Genomic DNA, 24,512 nt, shown 5'->3' with positions numbered 1-24,512 from the left:
GATCTAATGGACAAAGTGAACTGTATGCTTAATGTTGTTTACTTGGTCAAAAACCGCTAAAAGCCTTACATAACAACAGATATCTCCCAACCCAATTCACTACTGACAAGGATAATACTAGCCTATACTACTGAGCAGCCCCTATAGACTTGAATTCAGATCTTAAGTAGGTAGTTGCGAAGTACGATGAGAGTTGGTCGCCTTTCTGTCACTCTCGCAATCTTTCGGGTACTCGCAGGTTAATTTTCTGACCTTAAAGGACTCGATATTTGTTACCTCATTTCTAGAAGTTAGTACTTGTGTAACTTATAAGTATGAACTCAGTACTAAGATTATCAGATAAAATTATATTGTTCACCATTCGATAAAATTGTATCACAGGAAAGTGAAATAAATTGGAGGGATACTGATATGCACTTACTGAATTTAAAGTAGAAATTAAATTAATAACTAAAAGTTAAATATATCAAATGGGTAATTATTTAAGAGATAAATGACAATGAATTACTCAAAATGGGGTTACAATTCAAAGGCACTCAGACGAACCAAAATGACAAAGTACAAAGAATAAGGGTAATCGCCCTTTCAAAAAAGCACACATCACAATATGGCACCAGATTTCAAATGAACTAAAAAAAAAATGAGCAAGGAAGCTGTTCATTCCATTCTGCATTCAGGTTTTATCGGGGAAAGGCGATCAGTAAAAGTTATGCAATTACTGTGAATACAGAACTGACTTACAAAGCTCTTGTTAACATGTAAAACTTTTAGGGTAATTCTCAAGTTTATAAAAAATGAATTAAAAATTTGTTAAATGTAGCAAACTATATGGTGATGTGTAACAGTACAGATTTGGGTGATGTCCTGCTTATACAGTACACACATGCACACACACACATTCTTAAACATAATGCTGTAAAGTGGCAAAGTGACAACTGCCAGGCATTACTCATCTCACATGCATGCAGATGCAATAATATTTTTCATAAACATACTACAAAACTCCCCTCCAACTCTTAACTTTTTGCTTCTTCACTACTCAATATAGATTTTATGTAATCAGTATCACAGAAAAATCAAACAAAATACTAATGCAAGATTGTCATTCTAGAATAGATGTGGTTCCTTTTACCTTATTTTCATGCTGTAGAGATGTACATACTACATATTTCTACAAAACTCAGAAACATGTAGATAATAAAGTTTGGTGCTCAAGGCTAGGTTAGGTTAATAAAAGATGGGGTTAGGATCCAGCCCTATTGAAATATCTTTCATCTATTTTTAAGTAAGCAGAACCCGCAGATATATAGTACTATGTGCAAGTCATCTTACTTGTACCCATATCCATATGATTTACACTGCTCAGGGTCAGGCTAAGTTGGCCTTCTCCTCCCCGAGGTCAGGATAAGATCCACTACCTTAGGGTAGAAAAGGCTGGGTTTGGATGTATTCCTACTGGAATATGGTATTTTTTTGGTGTAATTTCTTGCTAATTTGTGTGATTTTTCTACTTTATTTTTTACTTGAATCCATACACTTGATTTTTAAAACTTTGAGAAGGAGGGGAAGAGTGTAGGAACAAGTGGTTTGTGAAGTACATAAAAAATAGAATAATTTAATTTTGAACAGTGAGAAAACTATTGGAATAAAATATTTATGTGGTAAAAGACTGTATTTTCACATTTTACAATAAGTGGCTTGGGAATCCTAGCCCTAGGTTTGACCTACTCTTACCTTATCCCATTCACCCTTCCCAGGGCTCACGATGTTAGTGATCATGCCATAGCCTATGTTAAGCAGTGGAGATTGTTTAGTTAGGTTAGGCTAGTCTAGAATTCCTAAGGTAAATAGGTAGCCAATGACAGCAGCTTCTCCTAAGTCTAGTTTAACTTGCTTTAGGCAGGCCCAGTCCAGACCTAAAAGTTAGTTTATAGGGAAACTTACCATAGTAGTTATAGGATAGTCAGTGTAACATAAGTTATATATTGCTATACACCCCCTGACACCTGAACTAGCCCTGGTCACTTACCAGCCCGAACCATCATTTATTAAAAATTTACCAAATCTTTGGTTAAATAAACGATCAGTGTTGCCAATCTCCTGGCAAACACCCTCGTTACCTAGTTACCAGCCCACCGCTAGTAGCCCTGCCTCACGGGCTGGTCACACCTGCCCTCTCACGTCAATCACTTATCGTTCGCGGTGGAGTACAGATGTATCCCACAGCGAACTCCTTTTTGGTCTTGCCCGGCCTTCATTTGCACCTTTGATTTGATTGATTTTGGTGACGAATTACGCATCCCTTTGGATTACGGTTGGATTGCTCTTAATACCTTGTCATTAGACATTGATTCTGCAAAGGAAGAAACAACACAGGCTACGACAAACGACTACTGCATCCTCGGCCACGACATCACAGAAAACGACGAGCGGAAGCTTCAACAACGTATCGTCTTTCCGCCAACAATGCAAGAAAAGGATGAGTACCCTATGACACGATAGTCATTCCTTATGCGTAAATTGTAGGCCTGTTCAATATAATGTAAGACCAGATGTTTGGAATGTCAGGAGTGGTCTTTGGACCCAGATGTTAGGGTATCTTAAACATAGGAAAGGTCTCGTATTAAGAAGTAACTGTAGGCAAGGAAGAGACTAACGTAGATCAAGATAAAGACTTAGAGACAGTGCTCTTTAAGAGACTTGAGAGTACGCGGACATCGAGTATGACATCTCTGTTTACCGAGTTTTATGTCAAAAGATTATGTGATATAGATCGAGCAATAGGAATACTGAAATTACTAATCGTTCTTTTCCAGCTCCCCTGCCTGTCCAGATCAGCCCTAACCGGTGCTGGGGGTTATTGGGGATCCGCAGCCACAGGGCAGGATCCGCCGTCCCCCCTGGGGCGCGGAGCAGGCAGTGTTGGCAGCAGATTCCCCTTCCCTCGATGACTCTCTGTTACCGATTTTATGTCAGATTATGTGAGGATAGATCGAGCAATAGGGATACTGAAATTACTAATCGTTCTTTTCCAGAGCCCCTGCCCCCTGTTCCAGAATCAGCCCTAACCGTGCTGGGGGTTATGGGGATCCGCAAGCCCACCCAGGGCAGGGCGGATCTGCCGTCCCCCTGGCGCGGAGCAGGCAGTGTTGGCAGCAGATTCCCCTTCCCCTCGATGTGTAAGTTCTCAGGATGATAAAAAACTTAGGTCAGATATAGACGAGTAGGGATAATAGGCTACATAGTGTTTTAGTTTAGGAAGAGAAGTGCAGGCTTCTTCGGGTCGGTTTTCTATTAAAAAAGTAGTAGTTTTTAGAGGCACAGTGTCCTTAGAGCATCTTTGTAGGATTTTTCTGCTTTCGAGTTCCTTGCATCAGGAAGCTTTTAGGCCAGGGTTGGTCTTTCAGATATGCTCCTGCGTCTTTAAGGTTACTTTCCTCTACGTATACGATACGATAATTGTTAATATCAACTAATTCTCCGTTCAATGCATATTGACTTACGATATTCTGTATGAAGAGAAATCAAATAAAATTACTACGGTTAGCCTAGTGTTCACGATGATGATATACGTATGCATATTCAGTAGCCTAGCTAACCTAAAGTATTCGCTGTACAACATATCGGTAGTTATTTTTATATTGGCTAACGCTGTAGGCTTAAGGCATTCTTGACTTCGGATAATTCAATACAGGTGTAATTGAAAACGAACGAGAATCCGATCTGAGGATAATTAATATGAATGTAATCGAACAGAATGAAGATCGGATTCTGTCCAGACTAAAGCATTATAATTGTATTATGTGTATCATCATATTGGCGTAGTATAAACACTAAACTCGGCAGTCATTCACGCTGGAATCAGCGGATGACGAATACGGGTTTGCGTCGCCGTATCCATCTCATTCTCTCCTGATTGACTAAAATGACTAACGTAACAACACTCCTCACTTATGCCAAGTTTGTACAAACGTCTTAAAGGAGACGTGTCTTCAACTATGTTGACATTTAATATAGTCAATGAGGTATCTATCTTGGGGCATATAATCAGATGTCAGATATAAGGAATTGTATGTATGACGTCTTCATACGTTTTAACAGACTATTGCCGTCAGTATTTACATTGAGCTTATGTCAATTACAGTTACAAATTATTACCAGTCGTATTATCAAATAACAATGACAACTGAAATTAATATTAGGCCTAATAAAAGTTAATTTAATTACCTTTTTAAATATTATTGTATTACTTTTCAATTAAATTACAATTACACTAGCTTGTCGTCAGACAGCACTATTGTAAGGAGGTGTGGTTTAGACAGACAAGAATGCCGGCTAGTCTATTTTTTTTTTTCTCCTTGGCTTCAGATTCAAACCATATCACTTGGTCTCGGCTAATGTTTTTGTCCTTAGTTAGCATATTAATGAATATCTGGATACTTAACTTATGTAACGAAGTCATACTGTTCGTCTTACGATGTAATTTAAGACCAAAATTTGACTGATACGTCTCATTGGAAGCTAGTTTTTCCCTCGGGTTAGATGGCGTTAAATTTAGGATTCCGTTCGTTTTTCACTCGTTTTCATAGGTATACGAACCTTTACACTTTATTTTATACGTTATTAATCCTTGTCTGTGTGAAAACAACAGTAATGAGCTCTTTCATGCTATTAGTTTCTTTACCACGGCTGCGTTGGAATTCATACAAAAGCTCGGGACTTCTGTCCAGGTTGCTGATGAACGTAATTTTGCCTTATTAGCTTCAGCTGCATTTATAACATGAATACAGTAATTACCGTTCCACGCGGATGAATACAATAACGGATGTTGCTATCGGATTCGATTACTGTCACACGCTGATCAATACAATAAAGTGATGTGGTTATAGGAGTCGATCGCATTAGCAACAAGTTCTCGTTCGGTTGTTCATAGCTGTACGGAGTTATACGAGTATTATCGTTAAGATAATACCCTTTTAACTTGCTGCAATTTGCGGAGGTGGAGATATGAGACGATCGTCAATCTCTCTCTCTCTCTCTCTCTCTCTCTCTCTCTCTCTCTCTCTCTCTCTTCCCTGATTTTATCTCTCTCTCTCTTTCCCTGATTTTATATTCTCTCTTTATCCTAGACGATTGTGTTTCTCTCTCTCTCTCTCTCTCTCTCTCTCTCTCTCTCTCTCTCTCTCTCTCTCTCTCTCTCTCTCTCTCTCACTTTTCTGATTTCATATTCTCTCCATATTCTCTCATCCTATTTTCCACGCTCTCCTAACACTGGACTCATTGTGCAACAGAGGTTTTTCTTCCTTTCACACCTTTTCAAACTTTCTCAATTTCCCTTCAGCGCTGACTGACCCTCATAGGTCCCAATACTCGGCCTTTGGCCTAAATTCTATTTTTAAACCCAACAATCTTGCTGTCTGAGTTAGTATTAGAGTAGGGAGCGACTATAGGAATATGTTATAAGGTATTCATGATATGATATATCACAAGAGGATTTTAAGTATTAGGACAGATAGGAAAGAACATGTCTAGGTCTATCTGAGGGTATTCTTTCAAGTGCCAACCAGGCAGAGTACAGACAGGCAGGTACAACACTACAAGAGGACATCACTACGATCGACGACACCGTCGCAGACGCACCGAATGGACATGGTTGTCTCCTCCGTACATGAGAGGCCTAAGGCCACATGGAGGTCTTCAGTTAACCTCCATACATGTAGAGGCCGAGAGCCACATGGGAGGTCTTCAGATTCCCTCCATACATGAGAGGCCGAGAGCCACATGGGAGGTCTTCAGATTCCCTCCATACATGAGAGGCCGAGAGCCACATGGGAGGTCTTCAGTTTTTCCTCTACTCAGGTGAGGCACATAGCCAGCTGAGAGGAAACAGGTTTGTATCCCTTCCGCACTCAATGAGTTTTGACCTTAGGGTAGAGGTGCAGGGAGTTTTTCCCTCCACATATGGCAGGCCTAGAAGGCCACACATGGGAGATTAGCTTGGACGAGTGACAAATGAACTTGAGACTGACTCGCGTACTCAATTATTGCCTGACAAAAACTAGTACAGTGGAGCGCCGGGCAGATTTGATTCCCCACCTCCAAATTAATGTTGTTAATCGGGCTAGTTCAGGTGTTCAGGGGGTGTATTGCAATATGAAGTTTTTATTGTAAAACTAATATTGTAATACCTACCTGAACACTGAATGATTCCCCCCACCTCCTCCCCCTCTACAGAGTTATTGAGTTATGATTGACGTGAGAGGGCAGGTGTGACCCGCCCGTGAGGCAGGGCTACTAGCGGTGGGCTGGTAACTAGGTAACGAGGGTGTTTGCCAGGAGATTGGCAACACTGATCGTTTATTTTAACCAAAGATTTGGTAAATTTTTAATAAATGATGGTTCGGGCTGGTAAGTGACCAGGGCTAGTTCAGGTGTTCAGGTAGGTATTACAATATTAGTTTTTACAATAAAAACTTCATTTACATACAGGTGCATCAAGCCATCTTGTCATGAGCCATAATAATAGATCTTACTATCATAGGGTAGGTGTAAAATCATAGGTTGGCAAAGGTCTATCTGTGTGCAACCAGTGTAGATCAGTGCAGTTCTCAAGTTCAACTCGGAACCTGTGTAATTTTTTAGTAACTCTTAGGGTTTGAATGTTATCAAACTACATTTTGTTATTCTGTGTAAACAGTCACAATGTAATCTTAATTACAATTTTGTATTCATTGGTTTACAGTATTTTATGAATGTTTGATTTTTGTGTTGGAAGGGCCTAGCAAAAAATATTTGCCTTAGAAATTCCAGTTCTGACAGGCTTCAGACTGTCAGGAAACTTGTCATAGTAAAAGCTTTTTCAAGCTGCAAACGCTATCGCTCAGTGTAGGTGCGACTCTTCTACCAGTTTATCAAGCTAAGTGTGTGTTTCACAGTTGGTGCAGAGGACGTGACATCTCATCTTCTGAAATATCTATAGCCCAACTAGCAGAATTTTTCTGTCCTGAAAATGTCTCAAAGTCTTTCAACATCCACCATTAAAGGCTATAGATTGTATGCTGAATTCTGTATTCAGACATAGAGGCTTAGACTTAGCCTTGAATCAGTACATTTCAGATTTAGTTAAGTCTTTTGATACCGCTTAACAAGTTAGTCAATCCTTTGTTGCCTGGAACTTGGATTTGGTGTTATGTTGGCTTTCAGATCCACTGTTTGAGCCATTACATTCTACTTCTATTAAAGACCCAACTAGAAAAACACTTTTTCTCATCACGTTGGCCACAGCAAAAAGAGTTTGAGAGTTTCAAGCCCTTGATAGACAGGTTGATTTTGTTCAGGGAGATGCAGTTTGTTCTTTTTTCCTAAGGTTCTTAGCAAAGAATGAGAACCCTTCCAACCCTTGGCCTTGGTCCTTCAACAGCAAGTCTCACAGGAATCCTTGGTACCTCGGAACAAGAGAGAGTATTATGCCCAGTGAGAGCTGTAAAACACTATCTTGATAGAACTAAGAAGATTAGAGGGGGACTTTCGTAACCTCTGGCGTTCAGTTAAGGTTCCAAAGAGACCTTTCTCCAAGAACTCTATTTCTTTCTTCTTGGGAGACACTATTGTTGAATCTTATTTGAGTATCCAGGAAGAAACCTTACCATTGTTGAAGTAAAAGCTCTTGTCATTCAGGCGGTAGTCACATCTTAAACTTTTCAGCATAATCTCCCTGAATACAATCATCCAATCAACTTATTGGAAATGTCGATCAGTTTTTGCTAATCACTACTTACACAATGTACAAATTGTTTGAGGACTATAGTACATTAGGTCCTTTTTCTGTGGTACTGGGAAATGAGGGGTAGGAGTACTGTGTACTTCTATTTTTTCTATCTCCTTGCCTTATGAATTTTCGTTGAGTTTTGGGAAGCCTGGGGCTACTTGGTACCTGGAGTACCCACCAGTTATGCTTTAAATCAGATTGGTATTGTTTTTTAACTTGGTCTACAGGTGGTAAATTTTGTTTATGGTCATATCATGCCCAGGGCAGGGGCACTGATTTTGCTTTGATGATCATGGGAGTATGTATTCCTTAACCGCAAAGCTTCCACTTAAGTAGGGACAACTCCTAACACTATATTCATGTTCACTATGGGTCGAGATGAGCAACGACTGGAGTCAGTATTTTCCTGCTCTAGCTATCTCACCTGGTAAGGTTACAAGAAGCATTCCCAAAATCATAGCTTTTTCTCTATTTCAAATTCATTTTCATTTATAAATGCTTTGGAGTAGTACATGTCCATGAGTCCCACCTCTGTCAGTGTGATATTCAGTTACCTATGTAATTACTTGGTAAGTTAAATAGCTGTGCAAATCATTATCTTTATGAACTTTGTTTTACATTAGCCATTCACATGTAAGGGTTAGATATAAGAAATGAGTCATTTATTAATTTATTTCCTCTTCTATGACTTTGTGGATCTCTACAGACATCTGTCCTACTTTCTTATCTACTTCCTTTTTTTTGACAAAATGTTGATCTTTCTCACCACTTGTCCAAACCACCCAATCTAACATCTCGGAGTTTTTTCTCTTTGGCCTTTTGATACCATAGCTCTCCAATAGAGTTAGGTTAAAAGTAACAAATCGTGGGATTGAGTGTGGTGAAAGAGACCACAGCTGGATTATGGTAGTGTAGCCTAGATTTGAGAGCCCTTGCAAGTTGTCTTAAGATTACTGTATGTGGAGTTGAAGGGCTAAGGTCACTGGCTGGAATGGGGCGTGATGGTAAATTTATAACTAAACCTTCCTTTGCTTTGTACCTGCAGTATTTTTAAGTTTTCAGATCTATATGGGAGCTAAATATTTTTTTTATTGCATTGAGTTCGTCACATAGGGAAGCTTTTGTAAGTTTTGTATTTTTAGCAAAACTTAGTCATTTTAGATAAATGTAGTTCATATGATGAGAAAACCTTATTGCTGAGATAAGTTGGTGAATGGTTTAATTACTGTCATCCTTGCGGTGTGTATGATATTGATTCTGGATCTGTTTTATGAAGTCTTTTCAGTATCAAGGCAGACTCTCTACAATTGTCTGCAAGTATTCTGTGTGCTTATCATGTAAGTTATTCATTGACTTTGGACTTAAGATACCGTTCAAGTCAGGATGACCAACATAATTTTAGGGATTGATGCCAAAATGAGTTTGAGGGTACTATGCTCTCGAGCCAATTTAAAAATTTCCCCCCAAAAATGGTCAAAATTGAACAATATTTTTATTATGAGTGTATCCTGATTTAATTTTTTTTTTTTTTATGGAGTTTTTTGCTGTTGGTATTGTGCCTTATCAACCGATAGTAATTTTATTAAGTAGATGTATTTTAATTTTTTAAGTTTATAAGAAAATATTTTGTTGAAATTTGAAATCTTTATCTGTCAGTAATTTGCAATGACCATGATGAGGAGGATGAGTTTGTGTTACTCCCTACAACCCAGGTTAACCAACAGTCTAGTACCATTTTCATTGGCTGTGGGCACCTTGCTCAACTGTATGCTGTGCCCTTAGCAGCACCATCCCCATTGGGGGTTAGTGCCATAAGTGCATTTCATGCAGTGCACTGTAGGCGTTACTTAAGGTTCTTTGCAGTGTGCCTTCGGCCCCTAGCTGCAACCCCTTTCTTTCCTTTTACTGTACCTCTGTTCATATTCTTTCTTCCATCTTACTTTCCACCCTCTCCTAACAATTGATTCATAGTGCAACTGTGAGGTTTTCCTCCTGTTACACCTTTAAAACCTTTTACTGTCAATTTCCTTTTCAGTGCTGAATGACTTCATAGGTCCCAGTGTTTGGCCTTTGGCCTAAATTCAATATTAAATTCAATTCAATTTGCACCACCGTGTTTTGGTGGACGAGAACACGTTAAGTTTGCCACCATTACCTGGTATGATGTAGGCAGTGGACTTTTAAATAAATATCAAATGCTGTAATGTGTTCTTGTACAAACTTTCCTATTTTAATGTATGACACTTACCTGGCAGGTATATATATATAGCTATATTCTCTGTTCCACCTGGCAGAAATTTTCAAAACTCGCGGCAAACGCTAGTAACCTATTAGTAGTTCAGGCAACCACCACCCCGTTACCGTGGCGCTAGCGCTAGGAACCGTTCCCAATTGGGCCAGATTTTCTCTGCCAGCCGAACCGGCAACATTGTTGGTGGTTCCCTGCTAGGATTTTCATTCTCGTTGCTGACTTTTCATGGATTTTTGGTATTGTACTCGGAAACGTTAGCTTGGCATTCGCTTTGGATTGTTCTTTAAAGATGTCTGATACTGGGAGTATGTTTAGAGTGTGTGTAAAAGAGGGGTGTAAGGTAAGATTGCCGAAAGCTTCGGTCGACCCTCATACCATTTGTAAGAAGTGTAGAGAGAATGTGTGTACTTGGGAGAATAGGTGCTTTGAATGTGAGAATTTATCAGAGAAGGAATGGAAGATATTTATGAAATATGTTGAGAGACTTGAGAAAGATCGTGTAAGGAGATCTGTTTCTCGTAGTGAGAAGTCAAATTCTTCTAGTAAAAGGAGTGAATGTATTTCCTCTCCAGCTCCTTCTAACGTAGAATTGGTAGTTCCTTTCTCCCCAGGTATCTCCTGCGCCACGCTGCTGTATCGGAGGAGGCGAACGATACAAATATTGTGAAGGTGTTCGCTGCCCTTGCGTCCATGGCGACCAGAATGCAGCGACTTACAGATAAAGTTATGCTTTAGGATGTCATGTGAAGTGTTAGTGGAGGGGGCGTCCTGATCGTCTCTCTCGTGCTCCTAGACCTAGACCTCTGTCAAGCTCCCAGACCCAAGGGAGAAGGCATGTCGACAGTCGAAGGGAGGCGAGAGAGGTTTTGTCACGGTCAGGCGTCCCTTCGAACAGTCCTGTTGCAAGTTCCCAGGCTGTTGCAGTTCGCCGCAGAAAAGGCGTAACTGGGAAGTGTGCGTCCTCGGAAGGTTCGACTTCCGAGCGAGAACGTCGGTATGCAGTGGTGTCTCGCCCCCTCAAGAGGACTTTCAGGACATCAACTGCTCTCGAGAGACATGCTCAAGATCGTGAGGCTTGGAGTAGTCCTGAGGTGTTGTCCTCCTCGGAAGACGGGGACGCAGTTCCGATCAAGAGGAAAAGGTTTTTTCGTGCTAAAGAGGACTCGGGGCGCACTAGCGCTATACGTCCTTCTCAGCCTTGGATTTCGATGAGAGAATCTCCTCCATCTTCTTGTGTATCTTCCCCTCATCTTTCTCCGTCGGGTAGAGTACAAGATCGCTCTCCGTTAGGTCGCAGTCCCGCTCGTAATCCTCCTCCTTCGTCCTCTACCATTCAGGAGGATAGTACGAGGGTTTCTTAAGGGAAATGCAGTCCAAGCTGGCAGTTTCTGGTGAAGTCTTGGATGCGCCTGGGCAAGCATCTTCGAGGCGGAAGGACGATTTCCTTCCCATTAAGTCTTCTAAAAGGGAAGACAAGGACGCGTTCGCCGAGGACTCAGGGCGCACTGGCGCTAGGAGGACAAGCGATCGCTTGGTTTTGCAGGACGCAGAACACAGGAAGAAAATAGTTTCGGAAGAAGCAGGACGCAAACGTCAGGACGCGGGACCAATTGTGGACGCAGGACGCAGGCGACAGGAAGCAGGCGTGTCACGATGGACGCAGGACGCAGGCGGCAGGACATCGAGAGGCGGGCAGGACGCCGACTCCTCGTAGCCGCAGGACGCAGGCGGCAGGACGCTATTCCGTCAACGAAGCGTCAACACGACAATGATTTACAAGACATTTCTCAGCAGAAGAGGAATGGAATTAATTGAGGAAAAGAATACGGAACCTTCTTCAGATTATAAGGTTCTGACTTCACGTTCTTATTGCTATTTTTTTTTTGAAGGGGATTCAAACCGACAGCTCCGTTATCTCCCTTATCACAGTTTTCCAAGACTAGGACTCCAAAGAAGTCCTCTTTCCTTAAGATGACTATGTCAATTTCGGCGAAGAAGCCCTTCAACGTGTGAATGACTGGATAAAGGTATAAGAAGAAGCGGAAAATACTCTTTTGTTTTTCCACCAGCTAAGTTGGCATCGAAGTCAGGAGTATGGTACGCTACTGGAGAAAGTCTAGGCCTGGGAGTACCTGCCTCCTCCCAGGGGGACTTCTCCAGTATAGTAGACAGCTCACGCAGACAGGCGTTACAGTCTGCTAAGGTCTGGTGGACGTCTTCAGAGTTTGACCATCTTTTTAAAGGGATTTTTAGGACTTTCGAAAGTCTTTCAATTTTCCTGGATTGGTCTTTGGGAGCACTAGCGAACTCCCTGAAGAAAAGAGGATTCGCAGGATTTAGAAACAGCTAAGAGCATTATGTCCTGCATGGACAAGGCTCTGAGAGACGGAACGAATGAACTGGCTTCGTTATTCACAGCAGGAGTACTAAAGAAGAGATCGCTGTTGTGTTCTTTCGCTTCAAAAGGAGTTTCTAACTCTCAGAAATCGGAGTTGCTGTTCTCCTAGGTCCCTACTTTCGAAACAGCTGTTTCCTCAGAGGTGATTATGGATATAGCTCTCTCTCAGAAGGCCACTCAAGATCTTCTCTCGTCTTCAGTTAAGAAGTTCTTACACCCAAGTTGGTTAAGAAAACTCCAAAGGATACTAGGCCTTCGCAACAGCCCTTTCGAGGAAGAACATTCGCTCGACCCGCCTTTAGGGGTAGAGAGTACCCACTAAAAGAGGAGCCAAGACATACCTCTAAAGAATGAGAACTCAGTCCTCCAGACGACAGTGGGAGCCAGACTTCAAGGTTTTTGGGAAGTTTGGCAGAACACAAAGGCAGATCCCTGGGCTGTCAACGTAGCTCGGGAAGGGTACAAGATTCCTCTCTTGAAGAGACCTCCTCTCGCAACATCTCGAGAGCCCTCGGGGCAAATTACAACGATTTAGTGAAGAAAGCGGCTCTGTGGGAGCAAGTAGCTTCCATGCTAGAGAAAGGAGCCATAGAGCCTGTTCTGGATCACGAATCTCCGGGATTTTACAACCGTTTGTTCCTGGTTGCAAAGTCCTCGGGAGGTTGGAGGCCAGTTCTGGACGTAAGTCAACTGAATCTTTTCGTAGAAAAGACCAAGTTCACTATGGAGACGAACGATTCAGTACTGGCAGCGGTACGTCCAGGGGACTGGATGGTGACCCTGGACTTACAAGACGCATACTTTCATATTCCGATTCATCCAGGAAGCAGGAAGTATCTAAGGTTTGTGATTCAGGACAGGGTCTTTCAGTTCAAGGCCCTATGCTTCGGCCTTTGCACAGCCCCTCAAGTGTTCACGAGGATGATGTCCAATGTGGCGAGATGGTTACATTTAAGAGGGATCAGAGTTTCTTTTTATCTGGACGACTGGTTGATAAGATCCCAATCAAGAAGTCAATGTCTGGAGGACTTGAGTCAAACATTGGACTTAGCAAAAGACCTAGGTCTGGTAGTAAACATGGGAAAGTCTCAATGGATCCCAACAACAGATAGTTTATTTGGATTCAGATATCGTCAGTGACTTTTCGGGCTTTTCCGTCCCCCGAAAGGCAAGCCCAATGCATTCGGAAGGTGCAGGACTTTCTAAAGAAGGACCGATGCTCAGCAAGAGAGTGGATGAGTCTACTGGGCACACTCTCTTCGCTAGAGAGGTTCATTTCTTTAGGAAGACTGCACATGAGACCTCTACAGTTTTTCCTGAAGGATTCATGGCCAAGAAAATTGCAACCGGATTCCTTCCAGTTTCTAATTCCTGCCGAGTAAAGAAGGAATTAAAGTGGTGGCTAACTCCAGGCAGGTTAGCAAGAGGGATGTCGCTTCAGCAGAAGAGCCCAGACCTCGTCTTTGTTTTTCCGACGCGTCGGACGCGGGTTGGGGGCGACATTAGGCCCTCAAGAGGTGTCGGGACTTTGGAGCACGGAAGAAACAAAGTGGCACATAAACAGGAAGGAACTCCGAAAGGGCAATTTTCTTGGCCTTGAAGCACTTCAGAGAGTTGATTCGAGACAAGACAGTGCAGATCAACTCGGACAACACCACGGCTCTGGCTATACATCCGAAAACAAGGAGGAACTCATTCTTTTTCCCCTTTACAATCTGGCAAAGGAAGTTCTGCTTTGGGCGGAAGAGGAAAAGGTCGTGCTACTCACCAGGTTTATACAAGGAGAGAAGAATGTGGGTGCGGACCTGTTGAGCAGAAGAGAACAACTTCTCTCGACGGAGTGGACGTTGCACATGGAGGTTTGCCAGAGCCTGTGGAAGTTGTGGGGCCGTCCGGTAGTAGATCTGTTTGCGACAGCCAGAACAAAAAGGTTACCAACCTATTGCTCTCCGGTTCCAGACCAGGAAGCAGTGGCGGTCGACGCATTCCTGATGGATTGGTCAAACTTAGATCTGTACGCTTTTCCTCCGTTCAAGTACTGGGGAAAGTGATGAAGAAGTTCAGGGAGAGCCAAGGAACGAGGATGACCTTAATAGCCTCCCGTTTTGGCCGGCCCAAAGTTTGGTTCACAGAGGTACTGGAATGGACAGTAGATACGCCAAGGACTCTTCCTCTAAGAGTAGATTTAACGCAGACAACCCCACTTCGACAGGTTCACAAGAATACCCTCGCTCTGGGTCTGACTGCGTTCAGACTATCGAAACGTCTGGTCAGAGCGAGGGGGGGATATTCTAGAGAGGTGGCCAGTGCAGTGGCTAGAGCCAGAAGAACCTCCACAATCACAGTATATCAGTCGAAGTGGGAGAATTCCGGAAGTGGTGTAAGAACAGGAAAGTGTCTTCATCCAGTACCTCTGTGACCCAAATCGCAGATTTCCTTCTATACTTGAGGAAGGAATTGGGCTTGTCAGTTTCGACAATCAAAGGTTATAAGAGTATGCTAACCTCAGGTGTTTGACACAGGGATCTAGACATCTCGAATAACTTAGACCTTAGAAGATCTGATTAGGTCATTTGGTACGAAGAAACAATCACAATGCAGGCCACCTGCTTGGCACCTTGATGTTGGTCCTTGAAGTATTTAACTTCTAGCAAATTCGAGCCTTTAGAGAAATCCTCTCTGAGAGATCTTGCTAAGAAAACTATCTTTTTAGTAGCATTGGGGCAACGGCCTAAAAGAGCTTAGTGAGCTTCAGGCCATATCGAAGAAGGTGGGATGGAGACATGGCAACGCAGTGTGTTCATTCCAAGAAGGTTTCTTGGCCAAGAATGAGAATCCAGCTAATCCTTGGCCAAGATCCTTTGAAGTTTTGGGTCTGGCTGAGTTAGTGGGTCACGAGCAAGAAAGAGTTCTCTGCCCAGTGAGAGCGTTGCGGTGTTATATGGAAAGAACAAGAGATATCAGAGGGAATTCTGATGCTCTGTGGTGTTCAGTTAAAGACCCCAGTAGACCCATGACGACGAACGCCTCTAAGCCTTCTTCATGCAGAAGAGTTAATTAGAGAAGCTCATATGTTGTGTCAAGAGCAGAGCTTTGGTATTTTGAAAGTGAAGGCTCATGAAGTCAGGGCAGTGGCGACTTCATTAGCTTTTAAAAAGAATTTAGCCCTCAAGGAAATTATTGAATCCACATATTGGAGAACTAATTCAATATTTGCGTCTCATTATCTTAGGGATGTTCAGACAACCTTTGATAATTGTCCATACTCTGGTTCCCAATACGTGTCCTCTGATACAGTATTGGGCAAAGGAGTTACTACCCCATAACCTTCTTTAAGCTAGTTGGTTTTATTAGGTGATGGTGTTTGTGTTTTTTGGTCGTCTGAGAAAAGTGTGCGGTACTTTTATCAGTCTGTTAGTATTATCCGGTGATGGTGTGTGTGTAGTTCAGGTAAATGATCTATAACTAGCTTGAATGCCGTGGCATAAGAGGGCTGTACGGTTCTGTCACACATTGGTCACGTCCAGTTGTCAGTTCCAGTCTTAGCTTCTTCAACATACAGGACACTTCCTTGTTGAGAGCTACTAAGGTTTTAAGCAGGCTTAGAGGCAGGACCTATGAAGTCAGCTACCTTAGCAGGTAAGGAACCTAGAGTTTTAATAATATTTTAATAATATTTTTATACTCTAATAATGTTGCTGTCTTTGACCCACCTCCAAATGTGTCAATCAGCTATATATATACCTGCCAGGTAAGTGTCATACATTAAAATGAAGTTTTTATGTTAAAACAAAGTTTTAATGTATACTTACCTGGCAGGTATATATAATTTAATTCCCACCCGCCTCCCCTCAGGAGACAGGGTTTCAGAGAAAATCTGGCCCCCATTGGGACCGGTTCCTAGCGCTAGCGCCACGGTAACGGGGTGGTGGTTGCCTGAACTACTAATAGGTTACTAGCGTTTGCCGCGAGTTTTGAAAATTTCTGCCAGGTGGAACAGAGAATATAGCTATATTATATACCTGCCAGGTAAGTATACATTAAACTTTGTTTTAACATAAAAACTTCATATTATTGAGGAAACGTTAAAATAATGTTATAGGTCATAGAGCACTTTTGGTGGAATAGTCTGAGAAACCCAAAGGATGTACATACCTTCGTGTTTAAATCCATCGTTATTAAACACTGCTTGGCTTCTCTGTGACAAGTCATAACTCAGGTATCCAATTCATTGTAAACCTTATTACAGATTTCTCAAGCTTCTGATTGCTGAGACAATCATGAACATATAAAGATTATTTAAATTAACTTCGGAGTCTGCGGGCATTGTCAGTGACAGTGATGAAAAACCATTATATATATGGATGGTATGAGTCAATTTCATCTCTTTGCCTTAAAATTGCTCTTTTCTCTTTCATTCTTTGTATATTGCAGTTAATCTTGCAAGAATTATTCTTTTTTCAGATGTACCGTCATGGAGATCGTGCTCCAATTGAATTATACCCAAATGATCCTTATCAAGATCCATCAATATGGCCTGATGGCTTAGCTCAGCTAACAAAAGTAAGTCTTGCTGTTAAAATGAATGTATTATGGTGTGTCTTGCTTTGATTTTTGTTCTCTTAGTTAAATATCTAACTTATATTTTTATTAGTAGTAGTTTATCATAGGGAGCTTAAATTTTAGAACATAATAAAATTCAGAAAATGCATTTTGACTCCTTGCATTTTCTGTTGCTTGTGGTGTTTTGGAACATGTTAATAGTCTGATCTGAGGTCAGAAATTGCCCCAGTATATTAAGCATGCTGCTTCCTGTGCTTCTTGACTCACCAAAAGAAGGCTTTTGGTTGAATGGATGAGTCCCGCTCTCTCGCAGTCTGTCTGAATTGTGTTTGAACTGGCCACAGTGCAGTTGAGTAACACAGGTGATCTTCCTATCATAAAGGTTGGGATCAAAAGTTGCAACTACCTTTGCTCTTCCTTTCAACTAGGGGGATCTGTGATGGTACTATAGCCAAACCCGTTATATTTTATAATTAAACTAGATGATATATTGGGCTTCCATTCTGTGCTTTTCTTCATTTGGGAAGAACATGATTGTTATGAGTCTTCAAACATTGTCGCAGGGTCTTATCAGTCTGTACAAATAGATGAACTGTTTTATTGGCCTCGAACTACTATTGTTGTAAACATAGATGTGAAGTTATTCGTCCAGAACTTGAAATCTGTGCCATAGGTAATTTTAATCAGATAGTGCTCAAATTTGTTTCCAGCTTTGACCCATTTGGCTGCTGTGAGTATTTTCACTGATAATCATTCTACAAATTGTATAGAAAGACAAAGCAGTGCTTATAGAACTGTGAAAGAAAAGGCGGCAACAAAGCAGAGGTTATTGAACTGTGAAAGAAAAGGCGGCAACTCTGAAAGATATTTAATAAGCCGTTCACTAAAAAAACCTAATAATATCTTATTGGATTTGCTGTAGAGGTAACCATTGAGCATTAGATGGGGCATACCAGAATACAAAGTGAGATTTTGTCTATTTATTCAATATAGTTTAATAAGTATTAAACATACATTATAAGTTTACTATTATAGTCACCAATATGTTTATTGTCCATTAATTATGTAAACTTTAGCAGGAAATATAAAAGTGTGTCAAATAAAATACATAGACATATGCAATAAATACATAAAAAATGTATAAAAAGTACGTAAAACTGTCAACTATGTAACATAAGAATACTGGTCATGTAAATTTATAGATGGGGTATCAAAATAAAAATATACACATCCTGACATAACAGTGTGACATAACAGTGTATATCACATCTTTTGTGATAAGAAAATTAAATTGTTCTGTAAAGTATAGCATATCGGGTAACTGTGTATCACAGGATAAGGACAAAGAAAGAAAGCACATTTGTATAACAAAGGAAATCTCATCGTATTAAAAGTATAATTGACATAAAACAATCAGTAGTGTATGGTGTGTTAAAGCAAGGTCTGGAAAACCAAAATTTGGTTCTTGGTACAGTGGTAAGTCAACAGCTGAAATTGTACCAACTCAAAAGAGAGTCACTTACAATCGACTGCCTCTCATCAGTGTCTCCATCGTACACCTTGCACATGTATTCTCCCTGCTCTTTTATATCATGGATGACTTTTAACGTGGTACTGAAGCCTCTTGATGTAAAAAACTTTTTGATGAGGGTAAAATCAATGTCTTTATTGGTCACCTGGATGGGTATAGAGTTCTTGCTTAACAAGTCTTGTATAGCTGGACAAAATTCATGTGTTCATACTCTTGAACAGCTTGCTCTAACCTATCAAAACTCTGATTTTGCTCCTTTTGCAAATAGTAAACAGTTTGCCGCCATGATCACGAATCTGTGCGCATACGCAGTAAGTTCCGGACCTTTAGATTTTCTATAACAGGTATGGCTGCTACCATACCAATATAATACTAGTTGCAGGGACATGGTAGGCTGCCGTACCTATAGCCACATTGTTGAGTAAATGCAACTTAGTATGCTTATTATTATATTGTCCTTCAGATGTCATCCATATTGCTTAGCCTTATCTTTGTAAGTTTGAACTAGAAATTAGTGATAGTGCAAATGTCGAAGCATTTTTCAGAAAGTAATTCATTTACCATATTGTGGATCTTTTGATGATTGAAGTTAGTTGTCGCTGGTTCTGGTCACAGTTTATATGGGCATATGTTATTTATTAGTACTCTAGAAGGTATGGTTACCATTTGAAAGCTATGGAACCTTGGAACAGCAGGTGGCACAAACACACACACACACACATACACATGCACACACACTGATGTACAACAATAATTTCTTTAAGATTCTTGAGCAAATTGTGTCAAATTGTGTTTTAGTAGTGCGTGCATGGCAAAATTTGACGACATAATGCAGATATGTGATTTTGTGCAATGTTTCAGAAAGGGAAAGCGATGCAGTACGCATTAGGGAAATGGCTTCGCAAGAGGTACGACGGTTTTGTAAGTAAGAAGTGGGATCCAGAGGAGATTTATGTCCGAAGTACTGATGTTGATCGGACACTTATGTCGGCTGCTTGTAACCTGGCAGCATTCTATTTTCCTAATGATCCTGACCGTTTTAATGGAAAATTAGCTTGGATGCCAACTCCAATTCATACTGCACCTTTGTCAAGTGACAATGTAAGCATTGTGTTTGTGTGTGGGGTCAATTTCTTACATAAAAATAAATGAATAAATGGTTTTGTCAGGGTGAGTTGTATTCTAAAATGGTGGGTTCAGATTTTCAGTGATCAGTAGATTGAGATTTTGTGCTAGATTGTTTAATATTTACTAAAATATTTACTAAGTAGAAGAGCACTGTCACAGTTTGATGGCCAATTACAGTTGATGTTTGCGTTTTTTGTTGTTGTTGCTTGATATGACAAATTTTTCTTTTGCTTTTAATATTCTACTAAAATCACAGTCAAGACTAAATAATAGTGTTCTTCTTGAAAATAATAGTGTTTATAGTGACCTCTTATTTTGGCATTGGTAATTACTTCTCATAATATATTATTTTGCAGTTGCTTTCTGTTGACGAGAGTTGCCCAAGGATTCAAGAGGAACTTGGATTACAGGAAAACTTACCAATAGTGAAGAATGTCACGGATGATAGCCAAAAATTATTTGAATTTCTTTCTGAAAAAGCTGGCAAAAATATTACAACTATATTAGATGTTGACTACCTTTATGACACACTTCGCATTGAGGTAAATATCCTTTTACCTCAAGTTTTTGTTTGGCAAATTACATTACAGCACATAATGCTGGTGCACCCTGTAAAATTATTATTTACCGTCACTTGTAATATCTTTTTTATTTGAGAAACAATGTGGAGTTTAGGCTGTCATTAAAATTCAGACAGTGAGTTGGATAAAACTGAAGTGGGACAAGCATAAAAGAAAATGGCTAAATATTGGATCTAGAGAAAGCCAGTGAAAGTAGTAACTGGATCAGTAGGAAGGTTGGAAGAGTAAACAAGACAGTGAGAGTGATTGCCAGGATAATTAAATGAACATATTAGTCAAAGGAACTGTTTAAAGTTTCTGCAGGATAGAGATGATCTTGTAGGAGTAGATATGAGAGTGAGTAAAGTATTTAAGGACAAAGTGGGGTATGTTGTGGACTTAGTAGAAATGAGGAAATACTTTGGGAGAGGAAAAGGTTGTCTTTATGGGTGTAATTGCAGAAGAAAAGGTTGAATGTTAAGAAAATGGAATTTGGAATAAAAAGTTCTATAGTTGAAATGCAGTAGAGAGAGAATTCTGTCCTGTGTTGATGTAATGTGTACATTAGCAAGATACCTATATTGAATGTGGAGGGTAAAAGCGAGGCAAATCTGAATGCTGCAAGACTAGAAGTGTTAATTGTAGATTAGAAATGGCAAGGCAATGAATAGGTGTAAGAATGGAAAAGCTTCATGAGTTAATGGATTGCATGTGAGATGTTGATGTGTAGTGGCATGTGTATTGATCATCTGACCAGGGTGTTGAAGGTATGTTTGGATGAAAGGAAGGTTTCAAAGGAATATGATCAGAAGGGTTAACGTATAGTTACTTTGATAATGCTAGTGGGAGAGACTGTTAGGATGGAAAGAGGGCAGTTAAGAAGTTAGGAGGACTACAGTATAGATGTAAAAGAAGAATAATTGTTTATTTACATAATGGTTAAGATGATATGAATTGGTAACTAAAACAAGTATAGATAGGTCAAGATACATGTGGATCCATACTTTATTATCAATCAGTTGTATGGGAAATAAGAGTGTAAAGGGAAACATGAAAGGACTATTGAGGAAATAGTGTGGCTATGGAGCAGAAGCGAAGAACAATTTTGAAGCTGTTGAAAAATACCACGTAGTCCTTGTGGTGTAAGAAGGACTGGAAGGGTGAGAAATTGGGATATAGAAGTCATAAAGTTCAGCTTAGGTGAATGATTGATTGCATCATTATACCTTGAGTTGGTTTGTTCATGTATAAAGAATTAAATTTCATAGGTTGATGGTAAGGGTGAATAATTTGAAGATGTTCGGATGGAAAGCAAAACTTAGGAATGCTGGTTAGATGGAATGGTAGAGTTATTTGAATATATTTCTTTCCCACCGTCATCCCTACATTAAGGGGTCGGTTGCCTGATGCTTCTCCACTGCTTTCTATCAAAGGCATCATCCTCCACCAAACCTCTTCTCTCTATATCTTCCTTCACTTTATCTCGCCATCTAAATCTCTGACTCCCTCTCTATCTACTTTCCTCTAACAGGTTCGTTCGAAGCCCTCTTCACTCCCTCCTCGTCATCCATCCTCAAGACGTGATTCTCTTGTTACCTCTGTAATCTTTACTAAGCCTACCCTTCTTATTTCATCATTTTGCAATCTCTCAAGCAGCGATATTCCCACAGTCCACCTCAGCATTCTCTCAAGCTTTTACTTCCTCTTTTCTTCTTAGCGTCCCACATACTACTTCAGCTACCTCTCTCCACTTCCCCCATGCAACTTTTATTCTACTTTCAACTTCAGCCTCACATCCTCCCTCTTGGCTCAAAGTAGATCCTAAGTATTTAAACTTTTGCACCTGTTTTATAATAGAGCCTCTTCTTTCTTGCATTACCATCCTGCCTCTTCTTCCCTACTGCTCACCTAAACCTGTTTTATTCACATTCATCTTTAAGCGCCAATCCTCTCTAAAGACTCCTGCCACTCTCCAACCCTTCTCTGTAGATCTTCCTCATTTTTGGCAGTAATCACCAGACCTTCAGTGTACAACAACTCCCACAGCTCTGCATTCCTGATCTCTTCACGTAACACATCCATGACCAGCACAAACAAAAAGGGTCTTAATGCTGACCCCTGATGTAATTCAACACTAATGGTCAGTGACCAGCTTTCACCTCGTATACGCATGAGTTGCCAGATGCCACAGATTCCTTGCTTTACAATCTTTGATTGTTTTTAACTGGTTTCCAGCTGGCACAAGAAGGTTATCCTATTGTTACAACCTCAGGTTTGTTAGCTATGAAAAATACAAATTGATTAAAAATTTGTCATGTTTCCCCAACTGCTGTTATTACTTATGTGCTTGTTCTGTTATATATCGTCTTGACCAGCCTAACCAACTTTTCTGGGACTTTTCTCGTCCTAAAACTCCAAAAAATCACTTCTTGTGGGATTCTATTGTATGCTTTTTCCTAGTCTATAAATGCAGAATAGAGCCCCTGGTTTCCTTCCAGCCTCTTTTCCTATAGCTGTCTTACTATGAAAGTGGCATCCACCGTCCCTCTTCCTTTCATGAATCCATACTGCTGTTTCCCGATCTTTACAATCTCTCTTAATCTTTCATCCAGTATCCTCTCTAAAACTTTCAATCCATCCTCTGTTAGTTTAATTTCCCTGTAGTTACCACAATCCATGACATCTTCCTTTTGCTTGTACTATATATATATATACCATAAGACTCTCCTCCCAGTCCCTTAGCATTTCTTCCTCTTCTCATATAGCTTTAAATAAGTCCAGCATCCATTTCTCCCCCTCTGTACCTAGTAATTTGATCATTTCAATTTGGAACTCCAATGGACCTGGTGTTTTACCATTCTTCATTTTACTTAATGCTCTCTTCACTTCTGTATCCTGTATCTCCATCAATGGTCCCTCTACCCTCTGTTCTTCCCCCATCTCCTCTGTCTCATTTTTAGTACTGATTAAAAGTTGTTCAAAATACTCTCTCCATCTCTTCTTAATGTCTTCATCCCTATGCAATATATAGTTTTTTGTACATGAACTTACCTGGCAGATATATACTTAGCTTACGTCTCTGACGTCACGACAGAAAATTCAAAACTCGCGGCACACGCTACAGGTAGGTCAGGTGATCTACCTTACCCGCCGCTGGGTGGCGGGTGTAAGAACCAATCCCCCTTTCTTGTCAGATTTTTTTCTGTCGCCGGCTGGACAACACCTGTTGTTCAGTCCTTCCGATAGTTAGATTCTTTCTCGTTGCCGACGAATTGGATTTTGGTGAAGTACCCTTTGTCTGTTGGCTTGGCATACGCTATTTGGATTGTTTATTGGATTTTTTTTTTTTTTTGGATTTTTCTCTGGATTAATAATCATGGATGATTCTGAGGTTAAGAAACCTGCTTTATTTAGAGTTTGTTCAGTGAGTGACTGTAAAGTGAGGCTTCCAAGCGCTTTGGATCCTCACTCCGTATGTATGGTATGTAGAGGGAATGAATGCTCTTTCGTTAACCCTTGTAAAGAGTGCGAGAGTTTAGATGAGGATGGTTGGAAGGCTCTATCTTCTTATTTAAGGAAGTTGGAGAAGGATAGGGCGCGCAATGCTTCTTCAAGGAGCTCGAGTAGATCGAGAGTGAGTGAAATGGACGTTGAGAACCCTGTAGCAGAAGTAGTTCCTTCTCTAGTTTCAGCCCCTGCGCCTAGCTTTGAACCCGAGATTCGTTTTGTTCATAAACTTACCTGTCAGATATATATAGCTGTATTCTCTGAGTCCGACAGAATTTCTAAAAACTTACGACACGTAGTGGGAGTAGGGTGGTTAGTACCCATTCCGCCGCTGGGAGGCGGGTGTCAGGAACCATTCCCATTTCTATCAGATTTCTTCTGTCACCGGTGTCGTAAACATCTGTTTACACACCTTCGCCTCAGGATTTTGGAAAACTTTTCATTGGCTTGAGTATCCTCTTGACTTTTTGGTTTTTTTGTTTTGGATCGATAGCTTGGCATACGTGACTTTGGATTGTTTTGAAATTGGCTTGGTTTTTTTCCTTAAATGTCTGGATCTAGTTCGGCTAGCGCCAGGGTGTGTTTGAAAGTTGAATGCAAGGTGAGGCTACCAAAAGCCTTGGTTGATCCTCACACATTGTGTAAAGGTTGTAGGGGGCAAGTTTTGTAAGTATGATTTTTGCTGTAATGAGTGCGAAAGTTTGGATGATGTACAATGGAAGACGTATGAATCCTACGTAAATAATTAGAGCGTGACAGGATCAGGAGGTCTTCCTCCAGGAGTAAATCGGGTAGCAGACAGGGTC

General features: G+C 40.6%; 1 protein-coding gene across 4 annotated transcripts in view; it reads left to right on the top strand.

Moving 5' to 3' along the window:
• Positions 1–24,512, top strand: part of LOC135195013 (prostatic acid phosphatase-like) — a 113,065-nt gene that overhangs the window by 27,713 nt on the left and 60,840 nt on the right. For all 4 annotated transcript variants that reach the window (XM_064221288.1, XM_064221287.1, XM_064221285.1 and 1 more), the window contains exons 2-4: positions 16,882–16,980; positions 19,373–19,612; positions 19,996–20,181. In XM_064221288.1, coding sequence (XP_064077358.1) covers positions 16,882–16,980; positions 19,373–19,612; positions 19,996–20,181 — 525 coding nt within the window. The remainder of the gene's footprint in view (positions 1–16,881; positions 16,981–19,372; positions 19,613–19,995; positions 20,182–24,512) is intronic.

This window comes from Macrobrachium nipponense, chromosome 15 (assembly GCF_015104395.2).
Source record: "Macrobrachium nipponense isolate FS-2020 chromosome 15, ASM1510439v2, whole genome shotgun sequence".
NCBI lineage: Eukaryota > Metazoa > Arthropoda > Malacostraca > Decapoda > Palaemonidae > Macrobrachium > Macrobrachium nipponense.
The sequence above is the reverse complement of the archived record's forward strand: the minus strand, read 5'-3'. Positions and strand labels throughout refer to the sequence as shown.